At 46.5% G+C, this 22,078-nt stretch overlaps 1 protein-coding gene and 1 pseudogene across 1 annotated transcript in view; both read right to left on the reverse strand.

Annotated features, from left to right (window-relative positions):
* Positions 1–22,078, reverse strand: part of CDH26 (cadherin 26) — a 42,134-nt gene that overhangs the window by 16,178 nt on the left and 3,878 nt on the right. Inside the window, exons 2-9 of the mRNA XM_043553545.1 lie at positions 19,125–19,181; positions 17,502–17,606; positions 15,674–15,835; positions 9,209–9,356; positions 7,266–7,432; positions 6,462–6,590; positions 4,133–4,318; positions 2,622–2,890 (exon numbers count right to left, since the gene is read on the reverse strand). Coding sequence (XP_043409480.1) covers positions 2,622–2,890; positions 4,133–4,318; positions 6,462–6,590; positions 7,266–7,432; positions 9,209–9,356; positions 15,674–15,835; positions 17,502–17,606; positions 19,125–19,181 — 1,223 coding nt within the window. The remainder of the gene's footprint in view (positions 1–2,621; positions 2,891–4,132; positions 4,319–6,461; positions 6,591–7,265; positions 7,433–9,208; positions 9,357–15,673; positions 15,836–17,501; positions 17,607–19,124; positions 19,182–22,078) is intronic.
* LOC122467394 lies at positions 11,287–11,400 on the reverse strand (annotated as a pseudogene).

Raw genomic sequence — 22,078 nt, forward strand, 5'->3', positions numbered from 1 at the left:
TATTGATTTTGGTCTTACATTTAGGTCCTGATCCATTTTGAGTTAATTTTTGTGTATGGTACCAAGTGACCTGTTCGTGTATTTGGATCTTCATGTGAGTTTCCTATAGACGGCATCTAGTGGGACCACATGGTTTTTTTTTTTTAAGTGATTTATTTATTTTGAGAGAGAGAGAGAGAGTGCATGAGCATGATAGCATGTGCAAGTGGGGGAGGGGCAGAGAGAGAGTGAGAGAGAGAATCCCAAGCAGTCTCCATGCTGTCAGCACAGAGCCCAACTTGGGGCTTGATCCCACAACCCTGGGATCATGACCTGAGCCGAAATCAAGAGTCCGACTCTTGATTCAACTGACTGAGCCACCCAGGCGCCCCTGGACCATATGTTTTTATACACGCTGTCGATCTCTGTCTTCTGATTAAAGAGTAGAATCTGTAAATGTGTAAAGTAATTCTTACAGCAAGTCCCTCATCACTTTCTCGTTTCCTGTTACGTTTTCTGTGTCCTTGTTGACATTTCCGTCCTGTTTACACATCGCCTTTGGACTTCCTCCGCAGCTTCCTTAGCTTCCTTATCTCTTGGAGCGTTTTTAAGATAGCGGTTTTGAAGTCTTTGTCCCACCCATCTACCATCAGGTATTTTTCGGGAACAGTTTCTGTTGATCTATTTTCTTCCCTTTGAATCGGCCTTAGTTTCCTGTTTGTTTATGTGCCTTGTGATTTTTTTTTTTTTCCTCGAGCACCGGACACTTGCATCTAATAATGTGACGATTCTGGAAATCAAATTCTGCCCCTTCCCAGGGTTTTCTGATTTTCCTTATTGTTTTTATTTTACTTTATTTTCGTTTGTTTGTCTGACTATCATAGGCTGTCTCTGTGCTGAGGCCCAGCCTCTCAACCTCAGGCCCTCTCACGCCTTTTCCCTGAGCCCTTCCTTGGGTGTGCGTGGTCCCTTTCTAACTTTCCTCCTATCTGCGCTTCATGTGGACTCTCCTGGCCTTTAATGTCTGGCTCCTGAAACAGGAAGAGGCAAAAAATGAAGAGGGGGAAATAAAGGCATCGGACCTTCAAATCCCCTGAAGGGGGGAAGGGATTTGTAGCAATGAGAGTGGGGGACCAGAAACAATGGCCACCTGCCTCTTCGTCTGTACCTCTGGGACTGAAAGCAGCAATCAGTGAGCAAAGCACGGATCCCTGACATTTGGAGGCCAGAGGTTTTTGTGCCCACTCTGGCTCCTGCAAGTTGTACACTTGGCTGTTCCAGGAACACGTGCTAAGAGCTATAATTGACCAAAATTAACCTCGGTTTACCACCCAAGCCTTTCCCTGGGCGCTGCAGCCCTTCAATAGAATCCAGAGTTCCAAAACAGGTACATGAGACAGATCCTTCTAGCGCCCTTGTCGGTGGGGAGGCAGATTCCTGCTACTTCTGACGCCGCCATCTTCCTAGGGATTCTGGCAACTTTCTTTGTAAGAGCAAAACACTGAGCAACTCAAGTGCACACCCGCAGATGAACGGATGAGCACAGTGTAGTCTATGCAGACAGGGGAATATTACTTGGCCTTGAAAAGGAAGGAGGGTCCGCAACATGCTACCAGGTGGACGCACCTGGAGGACAGTATGGTCAGCGACAGACACTGTATGATTCCACTTCTGTGAGGTTCCTAGAACAGTCAAACCCGTAGAGATGGAAAGTAGCGTGCTGGTCGCCAGTGTCTGGGAGAGGGGCAGAGAGGGCGGGAGGGAGGTTCTTGTTTCATGGGGACAGAGTCTCAGTTTTATAAGATCAACACGTTCTGGGGACGGACAGTGGGGACAGTTGCACAACAGTGTGAATGTATTTCATGTCAATGAACTTAAAAATGGTTAAAATGGGGGACACCTAGGTGGCTCAGTCGGTTAAGCATCTAACTCCCCTGATTTTGGCTCAGGTCATGAGCTCACAGTTCATGAGTTTGAGCCCCAAGTCACACTTATGCTGACAGTGTGGAGCCTGCTTAGGAATCCCTCTCTCTCTCTCTCTCTCTCTGTCTCTCAAAAATAAATACATAAACTTTAAAAAGAAAAAAAGAGGCCTCCTGGGTGGCTCAGTTGGTTAAGGTTCTGACTCTTGGTTTCAGCTCAGGTCACGATCTCACAATTTATGGGATTGAGCCCTGCATGGGGCTCCGCGCTGCTTGGAATTCTCTCTCCCTCTCTCTCTGCCCCTCCCCACCTCTCTCTCTCTCTCTCTCTCTCTCAGTAAATAAATAATAACCAAACAAAAAAATGGTTAAAATGGTAAACTTTGTGTTAGATATATTTTACCACAATTTAAAAAAACAACCCCTTCTGTTGCCAGTTTACAACCTTTAGTAAAAAGGGAGATCGAGATGCACAACAAATTATTTTAATACGAGAAAACCCGTAGGAAAGCGATGTATGCTAAGTGCAAAGGAAAACGAGCAGGTGAACCCCACCTGGGGAGGGGGGCGCAGAGAAAGCTATGGAAGGAAGGTGGCATTGAACCCGGGCCAGCGGGCCTCCGGGTGTCTTGAGTCGACCTCACCAGCTGCCCAACGGCAGCGCCCTCGGTGTGACTACTTCTGTTTAAACGACCACTCTTCCCGGCCCTCTCTTCTCACCTTATCCGGCCGGCGGCTCTGTCCGGATCTGTAGCGTTAAATATTCCCAATTGAATTCCAGGCCCGGCGCCATCGACCTCACTGACGACAAAGCTCCTGGGGTGAAAGGCCGGGGGGTCGTTGACGTCGGTCACCTGCACACTCACAGTGGCGCTCGCCGCTGCCGTCCTGGGCTCCCGGAGCCGGCCCCCCTCACAGGAGAAGAGGGCCTCCTCGTTCTCCACCGTGATGACAAGGCGCCACACGGGGTGAGTTTCATAATCCAAGGGCTGCAAGTCCCAGAGAGAGGATCCCATTAGCACCTGCGGCTGCTTCTCTGGCCGGAGAAAGTTCCATGCCCACTATCACGCACACCCCGAGCGTGTGGCTTTTGCGCCTCATTTATTATTTACACTGCCTCTCGTAGTGATCAAAAGACAGTTGCCAGCTCATTTTCAAGTCATTTATGGAGTTCTTTTTTTTTTTTTTCCTCCCCCTCTCCTGGTTGAAAAGAGCCACCATCCATCAGAGGGGAATGAAAAATGCAACAAAAACCATAACCTAATGAAACATTAATGTGGCGACTCTGCTAAAAAAGGGGGGGGGAGCTTAAGGAAATACAGATACTAATGATCGCTGTTACTCAGGGCACTCACTGCCTTAAAAGGATTGAAAAGCCATGAGTATTTGAAATATTCAATCCCAGGCGTCTGAGATAGAGTCCCCCAGAGCCCTGCTATTCGCAAGGTGGGAGGGTCCCAGGGGCATCACCCGGGAGCTTGTGCCTCCGATAGACAGAAGCTCAGCCCCCCCCCCCAGACCTACCGACTCAGGGCTGTCTGTGAACCTGACCCCCAGGCTGACTCACCTGCCCGGACCCAGAGGCACTGGTCACTCCAGGCTCTAGGTGAGAGTAAGACTAAAAGCAATAAAGTCAGACTGCCTCAGTCGGAACCCCTACTCCAGCTGTGAGACTTTGTGAAACAACCCGACCTCTCTGGGCTTTGGTTTCCTCATCAGTCAAATGAGAAGATAATATACTTTCCTGCAGGGCCAGCTCCTCATTAGGCACAGCAGCAAAGTGCCAGGGGCCCACGATACTTTCAGGGGTCTGTGCAAATATTCTAATGTCGTTTCAACTCAGGAGAAAAAAAAAAAAAAACAGACTCCCAGGATTAGAGAAAATGTTTTAAATATTTTTAGCATATCAGAAAAAAAAAAAAAAAACGTTTTAGGGCCCATATAGATCTATTAAATTTTGTCTCAAACAATAAGAAAATTAAATGTTGAAGTGCTTAACACCGTCTCAAAAAACTAACTTGTAGTATTGATAATATTTTGGTGAGAGGAGCCACGAAGTCCAAAGGGCCGAGGGCCCACGGCAGCAGGGGGTCATGACACAGCCTGCTGTCCTCACTGGGCGCCACGGGGACGCACGACATGCCACACCTCATGTGCTCGGCACCCGGCAGGCATCTCGCTATCGGGACTCCCGCGGCCACTGGTAGGTGCACATCCCCTGATGGCTTTACCTTGATAACATTTAAAATCCCTTCATTGGTCTCGGGGTCAGTCAGAATGTCAAAACGTCCTTCTTTGTCGCCTTGCGATATGTTAAACTTTACCCTCCACGCTGAGGTAAATGGTAAGTCAGCATCTTGGACCAGGAGACGCAACACGCCCCAGCTGGCGCGGCCTTCAGAAATCTGAATCTTATACTGGGAGCGGCCATCGTCATTTCCGCGTCACGGGGACAAAAGCAAGAAAAAGAAAGCAAGGAAAGAAATGCACAACAACGACATGGATATTAAAGATTCTGAGGAAAATAGTGCACTGAGTTTGATTTAACATGGGTATTTATTTCTCTTGCTATTGAACTTAATCTCAAGTGATTTGAAACTCTGCCTGACCCAGCACACCCAGGTCCTTCCTCTGTCCCTTTCCCCGGTGACTTGTGTCTATAGCTGAATGGCTTGTTTTTTTTTAATTAATTAATTTATTTATTTTTGAGAGAGAGAGAGAGAGAGAGACAGAGTGCTGGTGGGGAGGGGCACAGAGAGAGGGAGACACAGAATCCAAAGCGGGCTCCAGGCTCCAAGTCAGCACAGAGCCCGAAGCAGGGCTCGAACCCACCAACGGTGAGATCACGATCTGAGCCAAAGTCGGACACTCAACCGACTGAACCACCCAGACGCCCTGACAGCTGAATGACTTTGAAAGTACTCTTAAATCCAACTCAATGCACTATTTTTCTAAGAATATTTAAAATAGTAATACACATCCTAGTTTGTGCTGCTAAAAAAAAAAAAAAAAAATCCTAGCTCTTCTCCTAAGATGGAACTCTTACGGTTACTTAGATTAAGGCAATCATTTTTCTAACACATGTAGATCTCGAACTTGTTAGTCAATACTCAGGTGACAAGATAATTTCTCTTTGACAAGTATATCGAAACTGGGTGCATTTTCCCCACCCTTACTTCAGAGCAGAGCTTTTTACTAAACCAGAGAAAGATTTTGAAATACGGTTGAAACATAGTATTTTTTTTCAGTTATTCTCTACTGTTTGCTGAGGTGTTTTCATCTGAAAACATTTCAGCTTTGGTCTATTCTATTTCCTTTCAAAGATTTTATTCTTAAGTAATCTCTACACCCAACATGGGGCTTGAACGTACAACCCCAAGATCAAGAGTCTTAGGTTCTACTGACTGAGCAGGCCGGGCTCCTCTTGTCTAGACAATTAAAAAAAATTTTTTTTTAATAATACTTTCTCAAATAATTGTTTGTAGCATTTATTTATTCAGCAAAGGTTATGATGTGTCAGATTCTATCTTAGGTGCTGTGAACGGGATTGGCAAAACTCCATCCCCAGGGAGCTGATGATTAAGAGTGTGTGTGTGTGTGTGTGTGGGTGTGGGTGGGTGTGTTGGGTTGGGGGGTGGGAGGGAGGGGTGCTGGGTTGGGGATCTCGCTAGGTCTTCCAGGAAGTTCTCACTGAGAGGGGTCAGGAGAAAGAAGTAAAGTGGATATTTTTCTCAGAAAAATTCATATAGAAGAGCACAAAATACAAAATAGGGGACAGCTCCTGAGTGTTTTTAGCAATCTTGCAGATCTCAAATGGCATGGCATTTCCAAATGGTCTGGAACAGTGGGTTCCAGTGCTTTCTTCAAGCATGGGGATGTGTAGCATGTGAAATCCCATGTCAGTCTATAAATCAGATGAGCTGAGAAAGGCAAAGCCAGAACCCACCTGCTCATCTTCCCTATTCTAGAGCTCTGGATGTTGGTTAAACGCTCAGGTCTAGATTCTCACGAACTTGCCCCCCCTGCCCGGGGAATATTGGGCAATGTCTGCAGACATGATTGGGTGTCACAATTGGGAGGTCCATTGGCATCTAGTGGGTAGAGGTTGGAGATGCTACTAAGCATTGGGCAGTGCACTGGGCGGCCTCCCCTGACCCTACAACAACGAATTTGCCATCCCACGTCAACAGTGTGGAATTGAGAAATCTTGTGGACAGTGAGCATGGATTCTCTATCTTCTCTGTGCCTCAGTGTCCTCATCTGTCAAATGGGAATCACGTGCTAGTCCCAGCAATTGAAAATGAAAGCATGCCTGTAAAAGTTCTGAGCACAGGATCTAGCCCAAAATAGTAAAAAAAATAAAAAATAAAAGTAAGCTCCCCAGTCTATTATTGAGGGATTCTGTATCAGCATGGCTGGTGTCTTCTTGCTAGCTTAAGTTATTTTGGAGAATGACATGTATCTTTGGGGGTATGGCCAATCCCCTCAGCAACACTGAGCCTAGCACTTGAGGCTGTTTCTGTATGGACTGGGCATTCAGGGCAAGCCTGGGTGCCTTACGTTCTCCTGGGTAAACGTGGGCATGTGGTTGTTGCCTTCTTCCACGTTGATGTGAACCGTGGCCGTGGATGACAGTGGTGGTTCTCCAAAATCCCTCGCACTGACTAGCAGTGTAAACCGAGGAGCCGTCTGTGTGGGGAGGAAATGAACAGTCAAGCCCTTCAAATGCAGCAAAGGGAAATATTAAAAAAACAATCCACTATAGGGGCGTTTGGGTGGCTCAGTCGGTGAAGCATCCGACTTCGGCTCAGGTCACGATCTCACGGTTCGTGAGTTCAAGCTCCATGTCGAGCTCTGTGCTGACCGCTTGGAGCCTGGAGCCTGCTTCCAATTCTGTGTCTCCCTCTCTCTTTGCCCTTCCCCTGCTCACGCTCTGTCTCTCTCTGTCTCTCAAAAATAAATAAATGTTGGGGCGCCTGGGTGGCTCAGTCGGTTAAGCGGCCGACTTCGGCTCAGGTCACGATCTCACAGTTCGTGAGTTCGAGCCCCGCGTCGGGCTCTGGGCTGACGGCTCAGAGCCTGGAGCCTGTTTCTGATTCTGTGTCTCCCTCTCTCTCTGCCCCTCCCCCGTTCATGCTCTGTCTCTCTCTGTCTCAAAAATAAACATTAAAAAAAAAATTAAAAAATAAATAAATAAATAAATAAATGTTAAAAAAAAAATTAGAAAAAAAAATAATCCATTTTAACGATCTCAATAGCAAGCCTAGCCACAGAGGGTTTTCTGCTGCAAACATAAATCCTAAGTCTGGGGCTCAGAGATAGAGAACACATTTCATTTTTTTAAAGTAATAAAATCCACATAACCTCATAATCTAAGCATCCTGAGAGTTGTATTTCTCCACTGATACGGTCGATATGGAAGCCACTTTCTTTCAGTATTGGCGTTTGAGAAATAAGGAAATAAAGGACTTCAGAATTTGGAGTATTTTCTTGATCCAAATCAACTGTTAACATCCGGAAAATAGGTTGACCTGGAAAGAATTGTTTTAACGGTTACTATTGACCAAAGGCAGCCTATCGACCCAGCAGAATGACGATCCTTTTGCTAAATGGCCTTGGGGCATACACCAGAATGGATTAAATATTTATAAAATCAAACTACAGACATACTATAAAAAATAAAGAGGAATATTTAAATAGTCATAAGAACTTTCTCATCACGATTGCAAGCGCAGGAGACAGGAAGGCCTGCATTGATAGATCAGACAGATTTTTAAATGTGTGGCAAAAACAAAAAAAAACTGCAGACAAAACTTAAAAAGAAACGATAAGCCAGGAAAACATATATAGGGCAGACATAAACATTCTTCATATAGAATAAGAAGGTTAAAATCAAGGAGAAAAGTGACAGGCACGCCAACAGGAAGTAGACAAAAGGAAGGAACACGTGGACAGGAAACCTATCGACACAAGCAAGCACTCAGTAATCAAAGACGGACAGCAGCCAGGCCCCCTGGGATGTGCTGGGAGGTGACTGGAGCAGAATACTTAAATGTTGTGTGCCGTCGCTCTGTGCATTTATGCCAAGTAAACGACGCTTGAAGGGGATGCAGATTTAGCTCAAAAACATTCATGGAAGCATATTTTGTGAAAATAACACGAAGTGGGGACAAAACATACATGTCTAACAATAGGAGGGTAGTTACTGTAAAAACACATCCATGAACTAAAGTATTACACCATAGGATGCTGGAGGAGGACACAGTTTACAAACAGCAGAATTGCGCTTTTAGAAGAGAAAATTCATAAATCTACCCACGTAAAAAAAATACACCCGTACATTTGTAAATATTTAATATACACCCATTTACATTTTGCACTATGATAAAGGTGAAAAATGTACGTGTATATACATATATGCATTTGTGCTTATATATAAAAATCCGGGAATATATACACATAGGTAAATACAACACACAGTGTGTTTACATGCACACATATACAAAATGCAAAGAAAAATACTGAAAAGAATATAAACGAAAACATTAATGATACTTATCTCTAATTAGAAGTATGAAATATGCTTTCTATTTCAGTCTTAATTTCTTGGAATTTTCTGAGTTCTCTAAAGACTATTTTGTGCAGTAAATCATGCTCTTCTGTTATTAAAATAGATGCACACTCTAGTATGAGTGGTTTGGAGTTAAAGACTCACAGAATCTGTGGCTCAGAAACTTTGGATGGCATCTCATTGCCATTTTACAGGCGAGAAAATACAGAGACTATCTGGGAGGGAGCCCGCCGTTCAGCTCGGCATTCTCCCTCGTTGCATTTGGCTTATTTTATTTTATTTTTAATTTTTTTAACGTTTATTTATTTTTGAGACAGAGAGAGAGAGCGCATGAGCGGGGGAGGGGCAGAGAGAGAGGGAGACACAGAATCTAAAGCAGGCTCCAGGCTCCGAGCCGTCAGCACAGAGCCCGACGCGGGGCTCGAACTCATGGACCGCGAGATCATGACCTGAGCCGAAGTCGGCTGCTCAACCAACTGAGCCACCCAGGCGCCCCTGGCTTATTTCAGACTGGTCTTTACCTATCGGCTTTTCCGACAGACATGATTTCCATATCATTTTATTGCCAATACGAAATGAGGCTTACAAACCTCCAAGCATTTCGCTGGAATCCAGGGCCTGCAACCTTCAGGATGTGAACAGTAAACCGTCTCCCTGAGGATCAAGCACCCCCTCAGAATCAAAGCAGGAAAAACCTTTATGGAGCAGAGCAGAGAGGACGCCCCACTGCACACACCTGCAGCGTGGTTCTCCTTCACGCTGATGTTAAATTCCTTCTGAGGGAACTGGGGTGCGTGATCGTTCACGTCACTGATCCTAATGTTGAAAATCAGGGAACTGTCCATGACTCTTCCTGATAGGCGATCCAGAACATCAAAGTAAACCTAGAAAGCGGAGAACTGTGTTAACCTTGCAGGATCATTTTCTGGATGCTGCTGCTCAAATCACTGTTCGCGTGCTCGTATGTTTTGCCTCCGCTCCTGAACTTGCCGGGAAGTTTCTGAGGGTAGGGATCACGTCGCTGTCCTTCGCCATGTGACCCCAGGGACCGAGCACAGGGCTGGCACAAAGATTGTGGGACAAACCCAGGCACTGACTGGAAAAGTACACCATGAGTTACAATTAGGTTCTAATCTCAGTCTCTCTACCCGGGTAGACGTGGCCAGATTGCATAGAAGCCTCGGCCGTGTCAGCACGGTCATGAAAAATACATACGCTAACCGGTATTGCTGAAATGTCGCCGAGAGCAGACACTTAAAAGTTTTGGGGAAAAGGAGCGTTGAAAGTAATTGGCACCGCCATTGACCTGCGGTGCGTTCTCAAAAGGCTACTGCTGTTACTTTCGTGCTTGAATAAGGAGGGTGCATCACCCCAAACAGGCAGCAGGAAGTCTTTGCTTTCAAAAGGTCTCGGATTGATACTTTAGGCTTCTCTCCCTTCGGTTTCTCAAGAACCTTGGAAATTAAACTCAAACAGAAAGAAGGAAATGATAAAGATATATCGATAAAGTTCAAAATAGCAAAACAGAGCCAAGAGAACCAAAAGCTGGTTTGCCTCCCCATGTAAATTTTGGCACAGCTTGTTGATACGTATGAAAAGTTCTGTTAGTCTTTTGATCAGTCTTGTGCAGCGTTTACAGATACATTTGGAAAGAATTATCCCCTTAATACTCCATCTTTCAATCCATAAACTCAGTCTATCTTTTCATTCAGTTAGACCTCCCTTGATTTCCTTCATCAGTGTTTTATAGTTTTGAGGAAACATATACTGCACAGATTTTAGATGAATACCTAAGCACTTCGTCTGTTTTGGTGATATTATAAATGACATGGTTTTTAAAATATTGATTTCCAACCATTCATCGCCGGGATACAGAAATATAATTGATTTTTATATATTAACTTTATTTCCTGGGACCTTGCTAAAATCGAATTTCAAAGGTTAAAAACAGGCAACGTTTTGAACAGACCCGTTTTCTCCAGAGAAGACGCACAGGTGGCAAAGAATTCTTCATTCCTTTGGTGGTTTCTTACCAAACTAAACATCCTCTTACTATGCAAACCAGCAATCATGTTCCTTGGCATTTATGCAAAAGAGTTGAAAATTTATGACCACCCCAAAACCTGCACACAGATGTCTATAGCAGCTTAATCATAGTCCTCAAACATCGAAGCAACCAAGATGGCCTTCACTAGGTGATTGGATAAACAGAGACTGTGGTCCCTGCAGACAATGGAATATTACTCAGCACTAAAAAAGCATGGAGTATGGAGGAATGTTCGGTGGCCGTTGCTAAGTGACAGGAGCCAATCTGAACAGGCTCTCCACTGTGTAATCCCAACTATACGACGTCCTGGAAAAGGCAGAGTATGGAGATCGCAAAAGGATCAGAGGTTGCCGAGGGCTCAGGAAGGAGGGATGGATGGATATGGGGAGCACTGGGGAATTTTAGGGCAGTGAAAATACTCCGTACGATACCGTAACGGTGGATACGTGTCACTACACATTTGTCCAAACCCACAGAAGGTGCAACACCGCAAGTGAGGCCTAACGTGAACTAGAGGCTTCGTTGATAACAACGTATCATATTGGCTCATCCCCTGTCGTAAACTCAGCGCCCATGCACCATGTTAATAAGAGAGGAAGCTGGGTGGGGTGGGGAGGGCATGAAGGGCAGACAGCCGCTCTGTACTTCCCACTCTACTTTGCTGTAAACCTGAAACCGCTCTAAAAAAAAAAGGTCTACTAATTTTAAAAAGCCCCTACGTATAAAATAAAAAGTGGGCAACCATATATATTATGTATTATATGTTTCTAAATATGGAACGCTTCACAAATAGGCGTGCCATCCTCCATCCTCACACAGGGGCCACGCTAACCTTCTCTGCGTCGTTCCAATTTTAGCCTGTGTGCTGTGAAAGTGAGCGCCATATATAGATAGATATAGATATAGGTATAGATACAGATACAGATAGATATAAAAATATATATAACATACATCTATCATATATGTATATATTTTAAACTAAGTCTAATGAGACTTGCTGCTGCATCTCTGTTGCTCTAGGATAAACAGTGATTTGATCTGTTGAAAGCTGATCGATTGTGGGGGAAGGATCAGCAGTGAGAGAGAAGTTCAGAGTCCCAGGAAAAGGAGTGGGAAGGGGGACATTGACTGGAGGACCTCTCAAAGCGGACGACCGTCTGCTATGGGAACATTGGTTTCTCAAGGGTTGGCCGGTTGTAGGTGCGGAGCCCGGCTCGGGGACGCCGAGCAAGCATGGGGTTTATTCTGGAAGAAGCAGCCTCAGGGAGGCCTGGGGCTGAGCTCTTACACAGATCACCTCCTTTCTACCTCAGAGAAGCCCTAGAGGGAGGCATCCCCAGCGCTCCACTCTGCAACGCCGAGAGGTTCTGCGGCTGTCCGCTCTCAGCTCGGCCCAGGTTCATTCCAAGAAGGTGTAGACTAGACTACACCACCAGCCAGGTCTTCACCACTCCCCTCCATGGCTCCCCCAGGGCCCAGAGCAGGCAGCTTCACCATACAGGGGTCTCAGCACTTTGACAGCATCGGGCAATGATCTCTCCACCCCTTTCCCGGAGCCCACGAGGTCTCCGAGGCACATACCTCCCTGGGCGTCTTTTCTGCAGACACGTTGCTTCCTCATCGGCATCCACCATGGTGGCCCCGCCAGGCGTCCTGCAAAGTGGCCTGGGCGTGGGCTCTCCTGCTTAAATGTCTCCTCTCCCCTACAAGACTACTGAACCAGTCCGCCCCGGGGAATCCAACATACATTTTAAAATTTTTGAGCAAGCAAATTGGCTTTCTCACACACCATTTCCACATGCTCTTCCATAATTTATGACTGCTGGCTGCCGAATCACGCGGACTTCTGGCTCCGAAACGGCGCCACCTGTAACCCTTCCACTTAAAACTAAGAACCGCGTGTTTGTTTTATGTTTATTATTTTATGTTCCATGTATCATCCTAAAAGCGACTTCTGAGACAGTAAGTTCTGTAAGATGCCCGAGAGGCAAAATAACTGTTTATTCTTTGACAAGATGCTAAGAGTTTCTGGCGCCTCAGAGCTGCAATGGACAGAGGAAGCGTCATGGATATTTTCTGCACTTGGGAAGGGTTTTCAGCCTTTTGTTATGGCCTTAAGATTTAGATCTTGGATGACACACCATAGAGCAGTGACGTGACGGAGGGGTACATGGCTGTTTAAATGGCACGTGCAAGATGCGTACTCTAGTCACTGGTGAGCACGCGGAAATACCTTAAACACCGAACACACAAGACAAAATCACTTACGTGCAGGGGCTCTAAATAGGCAAAGATGGGTGCGTGGAGATCAAGACCCACAAATGACTATTTCAAGGAAATAAAAGAATGATTTTCTTGAGTGTATCTGTAGCCTATGGGATTGCGCATATTTTGATATAAACAGATGAGATTCCTATATAGAAAATATCTGGTTTTTCCCCCCTTTCCAACTGTGTCTTAAATCTTCCAGCAATTCTCAGCTGCAGTTACCGCCCTCTTGTAGGTTTACGGAATTAACAAGAAGATAGCCCCTCAACCTCCCCTCAGCTCCCAGTCACAGGTTTTTAAATGCTCTGGCTGGTTCCAGTGACCCCTCGCTGCCCCCCAAGAACACAGCAGCGCTGCCGGGAATGGGGCTTTGCCACCTCCTCGGGCTGACTGCGTGCCTAACACGCCCCAGCTTTGGGGACAGCCAAGACCCAGAAGTAGGTGGTGGACCTGGAAGGCCCGGCTTGTGTGGTGTTTCGGTGACACTTGCTTGTCCCACTCTTTGCGGCTGGGAACGCTTCTCATTGGCCTGTCTTGTGGCTCCCTAACGAGTAGGTTAACCCCTGCGTGCCAGTCTCCTGCATCCGCTGCAACAACTTACCCCAAACCGGGCGCCTTACGACAAAGTGTGTTCTCTCGCCCTTCTGGAGACCAGAACCACACCCGGGGGCAGCAGGCATGGCTCCCTCCATGGGAGGCTCTTAGGGAAATTCTGTCCCGGGTCTCTCCCCCAGCTTCGGGTGGCTGCCGCCAATCCCGGTGTCCTCGGCCTGCAGGTGCATCACCCCAGGCTCTGTCTCTTGCTTCTCCCCTGTGTCCTTCTTGGTGTCCAAATTCCCCTCCCCTTATAAGGAGGCCAGTCACTGGATGAGGACACGCCCTGATCCACCTCGTCTTAACTTGATGACATCTGCAAAGACCCTATATCCAAATAAGGTCATATTCACAGGTACCACGGGGAGGACACGAACCCCTCTCTTTGGAAGACACAGCTCAACCCACAACACCCTCGAAGCAGAGACTGCATGCCACTGTGCTCATTCATTCATCCAACATAGTTAAATGAAAACCTACCAAGTGCAGAGCCCGACTCCTGACCCGGGGGGGAGTGGCACTGGAAAGGATACTCCCTCCTCTTAGAATGTGCCTCCAGTGGGGAGAATGGCCACCCACAGAGAACCAAACACGTGTCAGGTATGCGCTTCAGGCGATGAAAAGTATCAAGGAGACCGTGAACCAAGGGCGTGAGACAGGGAGCCACGGGGTGGGGGCATGCCTCCAAATCCCCACCCTGAGTCTTCCGTCATGCAAGTTCACAGTCAAATGAGGGGCCAGCTAGCAGGCGATCGCAGAACTCAGTGTGAAAGGACGGCCGTGATAGTGCATTGGGGGATCGGGCGGAGCGCGGGCTGGGTCTCCATCTGGCCGGGCAGGTCCAAGCACAGGGCCCGGAAATCCTGATAGAACAGGACCCAGGGGGACACTGCTCAGGTCCCCACGTCTTCCCCGTTTGCTCGAATTGTTCCCTGGGACCTCCCTGTGACGTGCCAAACTATTCCATCTGGACCTCACGTGTCAGGAAACACTCTTATGGATTTGGCTTCAGCATCATCTGCTGCCGACACGAAGTCCCACGTTAAACCTTGTGAAACCCAACCCTCGATAGGTCAGTAAAGACGTTAAAGGCAAACAACAGCAACCAAATCACAACAGCAAGACCAAGAACACAGCACTAAATGTTTTGTTTCCTCCCTACACGGAGTCGCGCCCACTATTTGTGGGAGCCGCCCCACCCCCCGCCCCCACCGGGCTCAGCGGGTAGAAGTCATGGTCCAAGCTTCCCTCTCCTGGGAGCTTCTTGGAGACACAGAGTCTATGCTCCACGCTGACTTGCGGAAACAAAATCTGCATTTTCCCAAGATCCCTCGGTGACCTGTTTGCTCATTCCAGATTTAACGGTGCTGCCCCACGGTCCCCCTGTGACCACTCTATATTGCTTTTTAACAGACAATGCACGTTCCCTAGATGTGCAAGGGTTTCTATGAATAGTGAAGACCCGGAAAGTCTTCTGTGCAGGACTTTTGGAGTTTGGGGAGAATTTCTGCCTGTTTAAAAATTAGAGACTCAGAGCCTATCAATGAGTTAAGGGCAAATATTCTATTATGTATATAAATGGTTTGAGATCATTGGAGACAAGGTATTTAAATTACGTCTTTCGATGTTCTTTCCCACCCTGAAGGAGTTAATGTGCAGACAAGCTCAGTGTCCAGCAGAAGTCACAACATAACAAAGGCGAAAATGTCCTACTATCCCCGCGAGGTGAGGCCGGTAAAGTAACACACACCATGTGGTTTGGGCATTTTACTTTACAATTTCCTTTCCTGGCTTAGAGCCTGGATTTCAGATTCATAGTAGACCATGGTGTTGGGGTTATGAGATCATAAGAAACACGCGGGCTCACGATGAGAAACTGTCACCAGGTATACAACTGTTCATCCATCAGTCGTTAGATAACCGTGGACTCTGCCTGGAGCTCCTGCCCACATATTTCAACGGTGACTCATCAAAAATCAGATTAGCCCACTTTGTAAACATCCTATAGCCCTATCTCCAAGTGCTTTCGGATATTCTGATCGTGCTGGGAATCCAGTCATTGGAAGGAAGATCCGTAGCAGCTCCCATGAATCCTCTGAGTCCAGAACTTTAAAAGAACATTACAAAGTCAGCCTCTCTGCCCACGCATACTTTTAAAGCTCACCGTGGTGTATAATATACGGTCTCCCAGGATGTGACGTGTGGACAGCTTCACTAATGCCTAGCTAATACAATATTCCCACAGCAGCTTCACAATAAACCCAAGCTTAAAATATATCAAGTTTTAGGTACCGTGAAAGATGGCGTTGTCTCTCGATCCACGGGGCGGTGAACGTACACTTGTCCGTTCTTGTGATCTTCTATAGAGAACAGCCCAATCTCTGGATACTCATCCACACCGGGACCACGGATCAAATACATTAATGACGTGTTCTGAGACATGTCATTGAACAGCTGAAAAGGCCAAAAAAAAAGGGGGGGGGGGGAAAGAAAATGAGAATAAATCACAAGGCGCATTGAATATCAAGGCTAAGATGCCAGGCGCGTTGGGGCCCAGAAGCCTCAGGTCCAGCTTGTCCCACGCTAGGGGCCCAAGCAGGTGCATCGCAGCCTGGGTTCTGAGGCAAGCACCTGACTGAACAACACACATGTCCCTCCCCAGGGAAAGAACCCTTTCACAGGGCACAGGCCCCCAATCTTTCAGGATTTACACGCCCTGCCCCAGGGAGGGGGCTGTGCCTTACTGTTGAACCAGAAAGGCAACTTGCAGAACAATATACGTATGGCAATCCCATTTGTCAATACAGACTCACATTAGTGAGGCTATAGAGAAGAATCTGGAAGCATACGTAACGATGTGTTATCATTGGTGATCCCTTCAGGGAGAGAGGAGAAATACTCATAAACCTAACATTTCGAAAGGCCATAGAGTGAGCCAGGTCACTATATGCCTCACTTGCCCTGGCCTATTTAATCTTGAAAACAACCCCATAATGGAGGTGCCATCATGGCCTGTACTGGGCAGACAGGGAGCAGCGAGTGTATCTAACTCCTATACTAGGGATACGGTACCTCGGGAATAGGAGCCCACTGTGTTCCCCTGACTCTTATGAGGATACAGTTTTAACCACTGAGCCCTGAAAACTTTCTGTATGTTTTTTTTAATATATATAGCATCTACTATCTTTATGAACACTGCAAAAAATACAAATTGTTTTCATTTGTTTCTCGAGAAACCATAGGATGTCAGAGCTGTAGGGACTTAGTGACTCAGTGCATAATGCACAGGTGCATCAGGTCAGGACTGTCACGGGAGGGAATGACACGGGCCAGGCGGAAACGTTCCGGCATTGCGACACCGTCAGGTGACCGCTTTGGCGCGTGGGCTGGCGCTAGTCCTCAGAGTGCGGGAGGCAGCAGGGAGCGGTGGGGACTGGGGGTAACACGAGCCCCACCTCATTGTTGCTCCGTGTGATCAGATTTTCCAATTTTCAAGACACCTCTAAAATTACACAATTTCTAATACAATCTTCCTATTTTTTCCCATTTTTTTTATTATGGTAAAATACACATAACACACAATTCACAGTCTTAATCACCTCGGAGTGTGCACGCCGGCGGTACTAAGCGCTCCAGGTTGGGAGGCCGCCACCACCACCTGTGTCCACAGTGCTTTTCATGTGACCAGACTGACACCCTGTCCCCATTAGACAGCCAGTCTCTATGAACCTCCTCCCGCCAGCCCTGGCTGCCACCTTTTCACTTTCTATTTATTTATTTTCTAATCTCCCTTTTGTCCCCACTTCCCACCTCCCGTAACCACAATCCCCTTATTTTTAAAGAATACTTTTTTTTTTTTTTTTACCGAAGACTTTGCCTGGGCCGAATACAGCAGGCCTGTGGGCTGGAATTAACCAGCCTGCTGCCAGATGTGACCGACGTTCTCAGCACCCACTCACGTGAAGGGACTCGCCCGAAGTCGCCCCGTTAGGTAGAGGCACAGTGGGTTCTAGAACCCAGTCCGGTGTTCCTCCCATCACTGACCTATCCCCCCTAGCACACAGCCTTTCAAGACTTAACCCGCCTGCCAATCAGAGAGGATGGTGGGGGCCTTCCTTACCTCACCAACAAGTTTGGGAAAGGGGCCTGGGTCTTCCTCCTCCAGTTCCAGGGTGGTAATAACCCATCTCCTCTTGGATCGCCGTAGGGGCCGGTGGCTCTCTCCCTGAAATTACAATGATGGCAACAAGGAGGTGATGGCGAGGTGGCAGGCACTACATTTGCATTATCTCCCTTGTCCTCACAACAGCCTCCGATGCTGAGGAGTCCAAAGTGCCTGTTCTGTTCACAGCTGCAGAGTCGTTCCTAGACGGTGGGGCACGGGCCACCCAATGATTTTACATGGATCGTGAGATCGTCTTAAGGGCTGTGCAGACATAACATTGAAGACCGTTGCCTACTATGTGCCAACCCCTGTCCCACGGCAGACACGCAAACAGTCGCTGAATGAACGAGAAGGTTATTTTCCCCATTTGTCTTTCCGTCTTTTGGAAATAGTTGATGAACAAACTGAGGGTTGATGGGGGGGCGCGGTGGGGGGGAAATGGGTGATGGGCATTGAGGAGGGCACTTGTTGGGATGAGCTGGGTGTTGTATATAAGCGATGAATCGTGGGAATCTACCCCCGAAACCAAGAGCACACTGAACGCGCTGTATGTTAGCCACCTTGACAATAAATTATATATAACAAAAGGAAAGAGTTGATGAGAACATCTCCATTCGGTGCTGATAGTGTGGATAGAGCTCTGGGCTGGCACTTCGTCTCTTCCCCTCCCTTTTAACAAAGACAGCAAGAGAGAGAGACTCAGACTCAGGTATCAGGCTCAGAGACTTGTCAGGCAAAACACCACAGATGGAATTTAACCATCTATTTATTATAAGCGAAGCTGCTTTCTAGCCATATTAATTTTTGTGTCCACAAACATGTAAGCTTTTTAAAAAATTACAGTTGATCTTTGAACAATGTGCGGATTAGGGTGGTGCCCCCTAGGGCAGCCAAAAATCCACATGTAACTATTGACCCCCCCCCAAAACTTCACTACTAACAACCCTACCATTGACCAGAGAAGCCTTACTGATTACATGAACAGTCGATGAACACATATTTTGTATGTTTTGTGTATTATATGCTGTACATAGCAAAGACAATGTCATTAAGGAAATTATAAGAAAGAGAAAATACGTTTACAGTACTGTCCTGTAAAAAAAAAATCTGCATGTAAATAGACCCATGCACTTTAAACCCATGTTGTTCAAAGGTCAACGGTATTCAATTAGAAAATGAGTTGATCACAAGACAGGAAGGAGATATTCATAAGGTGGCACAAGGTGATTGGGGGGTGTGGCTGCATCCCTGGACTGTCCAAAGCTCACATACCGGAGAATGTTAAGTTCAATATATTTTAATTGCATAAAGAAGAAAATAGCGTGGGTAAAGCTCTGGGCTGGCACTGGATGGCTGATTTCTGATGTTCACAGATTGTTCCTATTCTAGCAGACATAAAAGCACCTTCTGCAATTCTCTGGCAATCCCTGAAGATTCCAAAAGGCCACATGTAGTTACTAATTTATTTTCTGCAAACTGAATATCGACCAGGAACTAAAAACCTTAACATTGCAACGGAGTCCCTGAATGAAGTGTGGTCTCACGTGGCTTAGGAAGAAAGTGACCTCCGAACCCCACCTTCGTTTGCTGAGCGAGATCATCATTTTCTTGTTGGAAGCTGTTGACGCTGTTGACCTTAAAAATAAAAATGGCATGAATTAGTAGGGGATACACTTATCAGGACCTGCCTGAAGTCACACTAGTCTTCTGGAATGAGAAAAGGAAGAAAAGGAACTTTATTTCATTTTGATAAGTATAATTTCTTTCTCTTGTCATCTCAGTTCAGAATTACCACGTTTCCTCTGCAACCATAGGGGAACCATGCAGAAGGATTTACACAGAGTATCACTGATACTGGGACGTCTAAGACTGTAACTCGGGAGATCACCCTATTTCGGATGAGCATAGATGTCTTGGTATGTCACACGTAAATACCAAACGTTAATTGGAGAGATCCAACTGGGCCTTTTCTCCTGTTCTTTTTTTCTCCCCCGCCCTTTAATTTTAGACTCTATCTTATAATAATCAATAAGATAATAGAACTTGGTACTTTTTGTTTATATAATGATTTACAATTGAGAATTATTTATTTATAACTTACATCTCAACAAACTCCCCCCCCACACACACACACAAAATAAAAATAAAACCCACACACGTGCAGTGAGGTTGTTGAAATAAGACAGACCCTGTAGAGGATGTCGGGACCAACACTGAACGAGCAAGTGTGTGTTGACATGTATGGCCCTAATCCACTCACTGTCACTACCATATACCGTGTCATTGCCTGAACAGAGACAATTTATTTACTCATTCTTCTGGGGATGGTCATTTAGACTTTTTCGGTTGTTTGTTATTACCAAAAACAACAACAAGAAAAAACCAAAAATGCTGCGGTAGTAAACAGCCATGTGCATAGAGAAGTTTTCTCCAGAGTGGCAGTTTTGAAAGTGCGGTACACCGGGGTCCCTGACCCTGTTACAGGAGGTGGGGGAGACGCTGGTCCCTGTCTCACGGAGTCAAAGAATGGATCTCGCGGACAAGAGAGAGTGAGCGAAGCGTTAGAGCTAATTGAGGGAAGGTACGAAGCTCTCAAGAGTGAGAGGGGTTCCGACTGGGGAGCCTCCGAGGACTTTTGTCACTGACCTTCTCTTGGGACCTGATCTGAAAGGTTGTGAGGCTCCATGCATGGCACCGGGCCCAGGCAGGTCTGGCATATGTTTATCCTTTTTTAAATTCCAAACCTCGCGGCTTCTCCTGCCTCCCACTTGCAGCTCTGGTCAGCCTCCCCGAGGATCCCTGGTCTCTCCCTGCCTAGCGTCAACCCTTCCCCTCCTCATCGCCATCAGAACCCACAGGGCCACACACTTCCCTAATGACTCTAGGGTATCATTTGCCTGTTTTACTGTATGACGTTTGCACCGATGGGACAAATCACTGGGGCCTCGGCACCGAGGAAGCCAAGGGCACCAGCATCACCCACAGTATCTTCATCGGTACGCGTGTGCAGGAAGAAAAAGGAAGAAGGTAGAAGCCTGTTGCATTTAAGAATGAATTGGTGAGGGGCGCCTGGGTGGCGCAGTCGGTTAAGCGTCCGACTACAGCCAGGTCACGATCTCGCGGTCCGGGAGTTCGAGCCCCGCGTCGGGCTCTGGGCTGATGGCTCAGAGCCTGGAGCCTGTTTCCGATTCTGTGTCTCCCTCTCTCTCTGCCCCTCCCCCGTTCATGCTCTGTCTCTCTCTGTCCCAAAAATAAATAAAACGTGGGGGGAAAAAAAAGAATGAATTGGTGAGGGGCATCTGGGTGGCTCAGTCGGTTAAGTGTCCGACTACAGCTCAGGTCATGATCTTGTGGTCTGTGGATTCGAGCCCCATATCGGACTCTGTGATGACAGCTTGGAGCCTGGAGCCTGCTTCCGATTCTGTGTCTCCCTCTCTCTCTCTCTGCCCTCCCCCTCCCTCCGCTGTGTTCTCTCTCTCTCGTTCTCTCTCAAAAACAAATAAACATTAAAAAGAAAAATTAGGGGGCGCCTGGGTGGCTCAGTCGGTTAAGCGTCCGACTTCAGCTCAGGTCACGATCTCACGGTATGTGAGTTCGAGCCCCGCTTCGGGCTCTGTGCTGACTGCTCAGAGCCTGGAGCCTGTTTCAGATTCTGTGTCTCCCTCTCTCTCTCTGACCCTCTCCCATTCATGCTCTGTCTCTCTCTGTCTCAAAAATAAATAAATGCTAAAAAAAAAAAAATTTTTTTTTTAAATAAAAAGAAAAATTAAGAAAGTGTGTGTGTGATCGTTGAAGGTACCAGGTGAATGGGCCACTTTTTTATAGAAGAGCATTTTACTTGAAAGAATGACTGACAAACCGTGTTGTCCAGGATCGGGCCCTCGATGGACAGCTCTTTGATAGTAAACAAGCCAACCGATCACTTCAAGGAAAACAGTGGATGGTGTCATGTTGCCAATGATAAAACAAACATAAGCTTTCAAGCAAAAATTAGAATTTTGGAAAACTTCTGTCTGCTACAAGGGGCTTGACAGCTTCCCGATACGTAGAAGAATTTTCTGATGATGTCAGTAGAGCTATTAATGAATGTGATTTTCTGATTTTTTAGAATGAAATATGTCAACATTTGGAAGATCTGCATAACTCAATGAGCCAAAAGGGTTTCCTAATGATTAATGCATGACCTCCAAAATCATGCTCTTGCCAAAAGGCAAGAGAGACATGGTTTTAACGTAACAGAGCAGGGCAAGTTTATTAACGTGTTCAGATTCCACATGAGAAGCAGTTGTTAAAAAATACCACTTTGTCAAGTTTTGGTGTAATATCAAAGAAGGATATCCACAACGATCCACTGCAGGCTATTCAAATATTCCTCCCTTTCCATGTGCGTACCTGTGCGAGGCCAGAATTTCTTCATTCTTTTAACTAAACAACATTTACAATAGACTGCAGACTCAGAGAGGAGAATCTGGCCGTCTTCTTTTAGGACAAGAGATTTGCAAAAACATAAAACGGTGGGGCGCCTGGGTGGC

This window comes from Prionailurus bengalensis, chromosome A3 (genome assembly GCF_016509475.1).
Source record: "Prionailurus bengalensis isolate Pbe53 chromosome A3, Fcat_Pben_1.1_paternal_pri, whole genome shotgun sequence".
Taxonomy (NCBI): domain Eukaryota; kingdom Metazoa; phylum Chordata; class Mammalia; order Carnivora; family Felidae; genus Prionailurus; species Prionailurus bengalensis.